Source organism: Cebus imitator, unplaced genomic scaffold, assembly GCF_001604975.1.
Source record: "Cebus imitator isolate Cc_AM_T3 unplaced genomic scaffold, Cebus_imitator-1.0 Scaffold88, whole genome shotgun sequence".
Classification (NCBI taxonomy): Eukaryota; Metazoa; Chordata; class Mammalia; order Primates; family Cebidae; genus Cebus; species Cebus imitator.
Window position 1 is genome coordinate 5,598,624 of NW_016107403.1, and position 10,288 is coordinate 5,608,911.

The 10,288-nt window shown below is 40.2% G+C and overlaps 1 protein-coding gene across 5 annotated transcripts in view; it reads left to right on the forward strand.

Moving 5' to 3' along the window:
• The window catches only part of CRIM1 (cysteine rich transmembrane BMP regulator 1), a 194,133-nt gene that overhangs the window by 33,376 nt on the left and 150,469 nt on the right, over positions 1-10,288 (forward strand). For 3 of the 5 annotated variants that reach the window (XM_017534875.2, XM_017534877.2, XM_017534878.2), the window contains exon 2: positions 9,232-9,405. The exons of the other annotated variants lie outside the window; for them this stretch is intronic. In XM_017534875.2, the coding sequence (XP_017390364.1) occupies positions 9,232-9,405 (174 nt within the window). The remainder of the gene's footprint in view (positions 1-9,231; positions 9,406-10,288) is intronic. 5 annotated transcript variants of the gene reach the window in all.

Genomic DNA, 10,288 nt, shown 5'->3' on the forward strand with positions numbered 1-10,288 from the left:
TTTTGTATTTTTAGTAGAGACGGGGTTTCACCATGTTGACCAGGATGGTCTCGATCTCTTGACCTCGTGATCCACCCACCTCAGCCTCCCAAAGTGCTGGGATTGCAGGTTTGAGCCACCGCGCCCAGCCTGGACTTGCTTTGTTGCTCTTTTTTCTATTTCTTCAGTTGGATGCTTAGTGCATCTTTTTTTTTTTTTTTTTTTAACCTTTCTTATGCCCTGTGAGATTTCCCTTTAAACACTGTCCCTAGCTGTGTCCCATGAATGTTTAACATACGGTGCTTCCGTTGTTCTTCGTTTTTAAGCATTTGGTAAGTTTCTTGTAAGCCCCTCCCATTAAAAACTCTTTTTTATTATAGAAACTTCCAAGTGTATACAGAAGTAGAGACAATTGTGTAAGGACAGAATGCTTCAACAATTGTCAGTTCATGGCCAATTCTGTTTTATTAAATGAGAAGATTTACTGAGACCTCAGCTAGTGAATCCTCTAAGAATGGAAATGCTAGAAAGGTCCTGGGAAGTGATATTTACTACATTAAAAGACCTTTGGCTTGCCTTAACTCTCCATATTGATTTCGTTTTCAAAATGAAGTCAAATTGGTCTGATAATGGAACATTATTTTAAATTTAAATTGTGACTGCCATAGGCACGGTTTCCAAGAAATTGTTAGCATTGTACAATTTCAATAAAGGTGCTAGAGTCAAACAGGAGGATAAAGTCTAAAGGGACCTCATGAATTATCCATTCCACGTTCTTTTTGTAATTAAAAGATTGGAGCTTAGAGAGCTACATGCCTTGTGGAGGGTCCTGCTGTGAATGAGTGACAGAGCTAAGGTTGTGGTCTCCTGGGCCAGGGCCCTCTCTGCTACACCATCCTCCTCTGGCTGTTTCTTCATGTATAGTTTAAGATGGTCCCTAGGCTAGACAGAACTGTGAAGTAGGAGAGTTGTGTCTTGTAGCCCCAATCTCTCCTGTCCTCATCGTTTCTTGTTTCATGAAACATGAAACTGGTGTTTCTCTGTCACTTCTATTGCTGAGGTGTATGATGAAAAGTATAGCAATGGGACATAGGCTTATTAACAAATATTTTGCTGTAAGTCGATTTATATCGGATCAGTACTTCTTGTTTTTCAGTGAATTCCTCACTTGGACATAATACCAGTCAGTGTTCTTGGTGTTTGTTATACATTTAGATGTTTGCATCAGTTTAAGAGTTAGTCTTCAACAAATATTTGTGTCCACATTTCAGCATTCCATTGTTTGAAAGGTTCAGGCTGTGTCCACTCTGGTTTATAGTTACATATGCCTAAAATAGTTTCACTTTGTAGAAACGTCAGAAAAATACATTTTTGTAGCATGAATCATTTCTACTGATAACCATAAATTTGCCCTTCCTGCTTTGCATTGATTATAGCACAAGGAAGAGGAGAAGGAAGCACCAGCTTTGGGAACATAGGCCTTAAGCTTGAAGCAGAGAGAATGAAAGCAGACTGCGTTAGATTCCTCCTCCAGCAGAACTGAATGTCTGATAACAGCCAGCCCGGAGCTGGGGGAGTTAAGAGCAGCAATTTTACATTACACTGGAGTTTCTAGGCTGGCATGAAAGGAGATGCCAGTATTAGCTATTTGCATCTTCCTGTAGCCACAGGGATGTGAACAGCTGGAGAATTAATTTGATATATATTCCCAGAAGCTTCTCTTCTGCCAACAGAATTCCATTACTGTGAGCTTCTAAGTGTGTACCGTGAATTTGTTTCTTGCTTTTTAATACCTGCTATAGCCTATTTCTGGTAAGTGGATTGCCATATAATGGGGTGCAGCTATCTCGTGGTTTGGAGTAAACTCTATTAACCTAAACAGATACAAGGAGGAAAAGGTAAGAATCTGAGCATATAAATGCCTTCCACCTTCAGGCTGGTGGAAATTTCATATGAACACACAGTACTTTGTCCAGTAAGTGCACTTATACCTGAAATGTTTTGTTCCATGTCAGTGGAATTTCAGACACCAGCAAGCAGATGGAAAGGCATGTTGAAGGGCATAGAGGTTGAATACAGGACCACTTAGGCTAGTGTTGCCACAGCTAGTTCCTGCAGCTCCTGAGCACAGATGGTCTGTATCCCCTGGAGCTGCTGCTGCTTAGATGTGGTGTTGGTTGTGCCTCCATACATCTTATAAGAGGCCTCTTTCCTCACATCCTTCTTAGTGCCCCCTTTCCTGCCCTCAGGATGGAAACTTCTTTCTAACTAGCTTTTGCATTGAAAATCTCTTAGGTCAAATGTGGAAGGAAAGAATTTTCAGGCATCACCAAGAATATTGAAAGATACTTTTTTTTTTATTTTTAGATGGAGTCTCGCTCTATCGCCCAGGCTGGAGTGCAATGATAACGATCTTGGCTCACTGCAGCCTCTGCCTCCTGAGTTCAAGTGATTCTCCGACCTCAGCTTCCTGTGTAGCCAGGACTACAGGCATGCGCCACCATGCCCAGCTAATTTTTGTAGTTTTAGTAGAGACGTTGTTTCCCCATGTTGGCCAGGCTGGTCTCAAACTCCTGACCTCAGGTGATCTGCCCACCTTGGCCTTTCACAGTGCTGGGATTATGGGCATGAGCCACCGTGCCCACCTGTTGAAAGATATTCTAGAGGAGGAAGAATAAGTCCAGGACAAGACTGAATGTAGGTATAGGAAGTACAGGTGTTTTCTATTTTGGCAACATGTTGTCCACTCTTGAAAAGCAAATTAAAAACCTCATATTCTGTAAAATCACTCATTACACTAAAAATAACAGAGCTGTTGGGAAAAAATAGGGTTGGGGAAGGTTACTCAAGATCTAGGCAACTGTATGCGTAGAGGATAAATGCAAACAAGAATTCAAATCAAAATATTGGCCCAGGTAAGCTGCCCCTGGCATTTATTTGCACCTGGATCTCTGGTAGCTCATCCTTTGCAGATGTGCACAGTCCAAAGCTCATTCTGCTTTCTTTCAGGGCATGGGGTATTGAAGAGGGTCACTTTTAATGGAGACCAGTGTTAACAGAATTAAGCATAAGATCACGTAGTTTCTTCATCATGGATTTTGGTTGTTATTTATTTATTTAAAAATACAAGGGAAAGTGTCTCCAGCTTTCTCATTTCTTCTTGCAGTTTCCCCAGGTAGTTTAATATAGAGGACATTTTAACCATGAGAGCAGTCATTTCTTGCACTAAAGAAAGGAATTTAAGCAAGATTAACGGCCTTTTCTTAAGGTCTTCCATATACTGGTAAGACTTTTAATTGTGAGAAAACTTGTTCCTGATATTTATTTCTATTTATTTATTTTGACAGAGCCCAAACTGGAGTGCAGTGGTGCGATCTTGGCTCACTGCAATCTCCACCTCCCAAGTGTGAGCAATTCTCAAACCTCTGCCTCTCAAGTAGCTGGGATTACAAGCACGCACCACCATGCCCGGCTAGTTTTGTGTTTTCTGTAGAGACAGGATTTCACCATGTTGCCCAGGCTGGTCTTGAACTCCTGGTCTGAAGAGATCTGCCTTTCTTAGTCTCTCAAAGTGCTGGGATTACAGGGGTGAGCCACTGCTCTTGGCACTTTTGACTTTTTTAGAACATTAATGTGCTGGGAAAAATCACATGAGAACCAACAGAACATCTGTATTACACTGACACCATTTTCCTATTTACCAGTTACATATTAGCAAAATGACGTTAAAGAAACACTCATTTTTATGATTCCACGGTAACTGTTAGAAGAGGTACCCAGCATTCTCTGTTATTCCTTGGCCCAGGTGTACCTGCAGGACATGCTCTTTAGAATAGCAGTTCTCAAAGTGTGGGCTGCAGACCCCTGAGAAACCCCAAGCCCTTTTCAGGTGGTACATGAGGTCAAAACTATTTTCATAATAATATTAACATTTTATTCGCTTTTTTTTCTGTTTGCACTTTGCACTGATAGTGCAAAAACAGTGGTACATAAAACTCCTGATACGTTAGTGTGAATAGAGGCTGTGGCACCAAATTGTGCTAGTAAGTTATTGTATTCACCATGTACTTTCAGTAAAGTAAAATGATAAGTAATTAAACAAAATAATAAAATAAAAATTAGTTTCCTTGACGAATGCCCTTGATCGAAGCAGTACAAGTTTATTAAATTTCAGCCCTCAGTTACACATCTTATTAATGTTCTGTGGACTGAAATGGGAAATACACATAAAGTAATTCTGCTGTATACTGAAGCACAGTGCTTGTAATGAGAAAAAGTATTTCAAGATGTCTTCTGAATATCCAAGTGGAAGTGTTGGTTTAGCAGTTAAATATACCTGCCACTTCACTATAGTACTCAATATTGGACATATTTGAACATGCATGAATTTGAATTCATTCATGAAATTAATAGGTTTCTCTATATTTAGAGAAAGTAACTTACCTAATATCCTAATTTAGTATCTTGCACAAATTACAAACTTAAAAATACATTTACAGAGGTACCTCAGTTGTCTTGACCTTTCAGGCTAGGAGACTACATCTTGTCACATTTAGGGTACCAGGAAAAAACCTGCTTAATATAGTTAAAGGCCAGTACCCCTGTTTTTAACTTTTTTTTACTGACCATTCCAAGGAAAAACCAGAAACTCGTAGAGAACCAGAACCTCAATTCTTGTGCTATGTTTGTGGATTCACTTAGGAAAAGAGAGATTTGAAAACATAATTTGCCAAGTGCTGTCAGTAGAACTCTTAGGCTCAGATTTGATTTCTGTAATCAAACCTCATTACATTTTTGCTTTCAGTCCTTGTTGATCTTGTTAAATTATTTTAAAATATAATATTCTGTGATCGAATACCAGAAAAGCATTTGTCTCGGTAGCATGTGGTACTTGATCGTATGAAGCAGTGGTTACTAGGAAAACTATTTCCCAAGGGAAAAAAAAATGCAAAGTATTGATTATGAGGGGGCAGATAATTAAAAGGGTTTACTCTCTCAGAAAAAAATTTAAAGTGTCTAAGATGTTGTCAGCCTTAGAGTCAGAGATGCTTCCTGGCTGGACATAGTGGCAGCAATGTTTCTGAGGGGAATGGTCACCCTCACCTGAGCATCTTCAGGTACAGTCCTCACTTGAGCATCTTCAGATGAGTCTGCTGCCGCTGCCAGGAAGCTTCTGCTGAGAAAGATGCAGAAAACAGCAAGGGGCCAGCAGCCTCATCAAAGGCCTTTTAGTTCTAATTCCAGGTTTGGGGGAAATGATCTTCCTGTGGGGAGGCAGAGGAAAGAATCTGGCAGTGAAAACCAGCTGGCTGTGAGATGGGCTTCTTGGAAGGACTGTTGATGCCATCCAGGTGATAAGAGGTTGAAGTCTTAGAGCTGAACAGGGGAAGAGAGTAATGACAGGTGATGCCTACTGAGAAATGCACCCAGTATTCCAAGCATTTCTTTGAAATGTGTGCCTCATACAATGCTGTAATGATAAGCTTTTAAAAAAGATTTGTATTGCATAAACATGTTCTTTATAGTATCTTGAAAGTTTTCCTTGTGATTTTTAGATATGTATGTATATGTGTGTGTGTGTGTGTGTGTGTGTATATATATACACACACACACACACATACACACATTTTTCAATTAGGTACTTTTTTGTTTAATAAAAAGACAAACACAGCCAACTGCATTGACCATACCAGTGACGTGTGTGTGTATACACATATGTATGTATAATAGATACACACATATATACACACGTGTATGTATATACATATGTGAGGCTTCTTTGTCTACTGGGGAATTATGGCTTACATAAAACCACTGTGATAGGGGACAACAGGTCTGTGCAGATGTTTGTGGGAGCATGGAAGATGAAGCAGCTTATTCTCCTGGGGCAGGTGGAGAAGGTTTCTCAGAAGAGGTAACATCTGAGCTAGGTTTTGAAGGGTAAGCAGGAGCTATCGGAGGAAGAAGGGAAGGAGGTATTCCAGGAGGACAACACTCCCAAGTAAGGCCTGGGAGCAGTTCCTGTGGGTTATCGTGAGAGCCTCAGTGGGCCCAAAGCATTAGGATGTGACAGGGACTGGTCAAAGACGAATCTGCAGAAGTAGCTACAACCCGTGTCATGAAGAAGCTGATAATCGACTGTAAGAAGCTGGGACATTGTCTTGTTGCCAAAAGAGAACCACTGGGCAGGTTTGTTTTTTGAGGAAGATGGATCTGGGGACATTGTGGGGAATGAGGTGGAGGGACAAGAGAATAGTGGCAGGGAGCCAGGTTTGAGGACATTGTGGTAGTTCAGGAGAGGGATGTCTTCAGGGAGTTCCAATTATAATGGTGGGAAGGGATGTTTACTGTGGAAAATATTCTGCAGTAGAATCAACTCAGTAACTACACGTATTTATAAGAACATCATAAAGTTTTCCTCTCAAAACTGTGAAGGGAAGGAGGAGAAATATACATAGTTTTTTCAGCAGCTCAAATGTTACTTGAATTTCTTAAAGGTTTTTTTTAATTCGTAGGGCTAAACTATCTTTGAGTTATAAATTTGCATATGTAGTCACAAAAATTCCTTCATGACAAATCTGACTGAACTGTAGTAAAATGCTAGCACTACTGGCATGTTAACAGTTAAACAGAGATAAGAAATCATTTGGATGCACATTTTGTTATAACGGAAGACAAATATCACCTTGTCCATGTTAAATTTTTTCAATATGGTGTTCTTTTTCTGATTTTCCATTCAGAGTACTTTAGTAATTTCATATGTTGAAGATAGGAATGTACCTTTGTGTGTGTATGTTTTATATATATGTTGTGTTTATATGTATATAGGTTGTTCCTCTCTCTCTCTCTCTCTCTGTGTGTGTGTGTGTGTGTGTGTGTGTGTGTGTGTGTGTATACAGACACATGTTGTTTCTCAGGACCAAATATAGGCTAAATAAGAAAACAAATATTAAAATATAAATTGTCTGTCTGTATAAATTTCAAATCTGAAAGATAATCATTTTACTAAAAGCTGAAGCTTTGATCAAATAAGTGAGCCTGATCTTCTGAAATCAAAACACAAGAGATTTTTTTTTTTTTTTTTTTTTTTTTTTTTCATTTTTTGAGATGGAGTCTCGCTGTGTCGTCCAGGCTGGAATGCAGCGGTGTGATCTTGGCTCACTGCAACCTCCGCCTTCTGGATTTAAGCAATTCTCTGCCTCAGCTTCCTGAGTAGCTGGGACTACAGGCACCCGCCACCATGCCCACCTAATTTTTGTATTTTTAGTAGAGACAGGGTTTCACCATCTTGGCCAGGCTGGTCTTGAACTCCTGAATTCGTGATCCACCTGCCTCGGCCTCCCAAAGTGCTGCGATTACAGGTGTGAGCCACTGGGCCCGGCCAACACAAGAGATTTTCTATTATTCCTTTTCAAAGGACCGCCCTGAAGCTCTTCATGTAGTAAATGACATTCTTGTAAAGACCTCTTGATGAGAAAATTATTTATTTCAGTCAGGGAGAGCAGACTTTTGCCTAACTTATGCACTGAGCAATGATGCCAGCAATAAAAGCTAACCCTATAAAAATCAGAGCCATTTGTTTGTACTGTCTTCTGTGAAAAGATTTTTTTTTTTTTTTTTTTTTTTTTTTTTTTTTTTTTTTTCTGAGATGGCGTTTCACTTTGTTGCCTAGGCTGGAGTGCAGTGGCGTGATCTTGTCTCACTATAATCTCTGCTTCCCAGGTTCAGTGATTCTCCTGCCTCAGCCTCCGGAGTAGCTGGGACCACAGGCAAGCACCACCACACCCGGCTAATTTTTGTATTTTTAATGGAGATGGGGTTTTCATCATTGTTGGCCAGGCTGGTCTCAGGTGATCTGCCTGCCTTGGCCACCCAAAGCGCTGGGATTACAGGTGTGAGCCCAGCCAAAACAGATTCTTAAAATGGCATTTATACCTGCCTTAGTTTGAGCAACAGGTTTAAGGTTTCTTAAATTCAAGTACTTTTAAAAATTCTCCTCAGATATGCTTATCAGAAAACGTGTTTACTATTTAACAGTTAGTACCCAGTTCAGGTAGGTAAAGTATCTGTTAAAGATAATGTTAAGTACGGGAAAAAACCAATATAATGGCCCAAAGATTCATAGAGAAATAGTCTAGTTTTCCTATAAGAGATGTTTCAACTCTGAGAAATATTATTAAGAATTGACCCTGCATATGATTCTGTCATATTTGTTGCATTTTTTTGGAGCTGAGTCCCATGGTAGCTGTTTTTAAAATCTACTGTATTTATGGTGATTTGCTCCATTCCATGTCAGAACCTGATTTGGCCTCAGTCTCATTAATCAGTTACCTCAGCCTGTCACCGAGCTGCAGCCCTTTAGTTTTGTTGTTGTTTCTGGCTTTGGGTTGGCAGTGATAGACACTACCAGTCTGTCCCCAGATGCATTAGAGGGGATCCCCTTCATTGTCATTCTTTTGGCGGTGTCTGATTTTTTATGTTTTATTAGCTGCCTTAATGTAGTAAGTTGAAGAGCTGTTTTAAACCTGAAGTTTGTCTCTACCAATAGAGTAAAAAAAAATTAGCTTTTTAAAGAGACAGGGTCTCTCACTCTGTCACCCAGGCTGGAATGCAGTGGTGTGATCATGGGTCCTGCAGCCTCAACCTCCTGCACTCAAGTGATCCTTCCACCTCAACCTCCTGAGTAGCTGGGACCACAGGCATGCACCACCATGCCCAGCTAATTTTTAAAAAATGTTTGTAGAGACAGGGTCTCCCTGTGTTGCCCAGGCTGGTCATGAACTCCTGGGTTCAAGTGGTCCCCCTGCCTTGGCCTCTGGAAGTGTTGGTATTGCAAACATGAGCCACTGTACGTGGCCAAAAAAGAGCTTTTTAAAAAATAATTTTGTAGATTGACAAATATGACTCTTGTAATTTTATTGAACATGAAAACCAGGAATCTTTATTTGATACTAAACATTTTAAAGGCATCTCAATTGTTTTTGTAATAACACATAAGTAGTGGGTTTTTATTTCAAACCTTTGTGCATATAGCTATTAAACGCCTATGTGTATGGCTGTTATTTTAGTTTTTGCCATTATTATGAAGAAGTTGGGTTTCATTCATTTGTAAAATTTCAACCAGACTGCCTTTCACAAATCAATTTGTCAAAATTGAATGTTAATCTTGACATCCCAGCGCATTTTTGCTCTCAGACAGGCCTCTGAATGAAGCTGCAAACACACATTATCTGGTTGTTAATTGTTTTACAGATGAGAACTGGACTGATGACCAACTGCTTGGTTTTAAACCATGCAATGAAAACCTTATTGCTGGCTGCAATATAATCAATGGGAAATGTGAATGTAACACCATTCGAACCTGCAGCAATCCCTTTGAGTTTCCAAGTCAGGATATGTGCCTTTCAGCTTTAAAGAAAATCGAAGGTAAGCATTAATTTTTGTTGACCCTCCAGTCATAAGCCTTAGCATTGTGTAACTCTGAGTAGCAATAGTATTTGAGCTTGAAAAGGCAAAGGCAAGTTTACAGAGAGTGGTAGTTTTTGTAATCCCAACTAAGGTGTATAAAGTTTACTGGGTGCTGATGTGATGTGAGTGTTTCTGAGATGCTGTGGAATGGCAGTGCTGTGGTGGTGTGAGCAGGGCCCTCTGTGCCAGCCCTCCTAGGCCACCTCTGCATAATGGATGATTTCACAAGCGGTGTGCTTGAGATCAGCACCTGTTGTCATCGGGTCCATTCTGCTTGATTTTACCTTAGGATGGTGCTCCATGAGGAGAGTCTGCTAATTAGAAATGCAGCTCATCTGGCATGAAAGAGTTATGTCTTTAGCAGAAATGGGAGAATTGTGCAGTGATAATTGAAGGCTTAGATTGGTTTTGCTGGAGGGCAGGAATCACATAGGGTGTGGAGGGATCATTAGGTGCTTCACCTCTGGAGAGAAGTCAGAAATTGTGTTCAAGTAACAAGAAAATTACACTGATATGGCCCATGACGTTTGTACATTCTTACATACAACCGAGAAAAAACTTCAAGAAACTGAAAATGTGACTCATCACCACAGTCATCTCAAGTGGAGTACCCAGAGCTCGGTGCTGTGGCTCATAGCCAAAATTAAAAAGGGGTAAACCCTGGGTTTGGGTCTCAGCTCTGCCACTGACCAGAGTTAAACTCTCTTACTCCCAGTTTCTTCTTGGGGTTAAAAAAAAAAAAAAAAAAAAAAGCTGAAAGAGACATTTTTACATATACCTTTTATACCTAAAATGATGTCATTGTAAGATGGAGTGGTTGAGGCCGGGCGCGGTGGCTCAC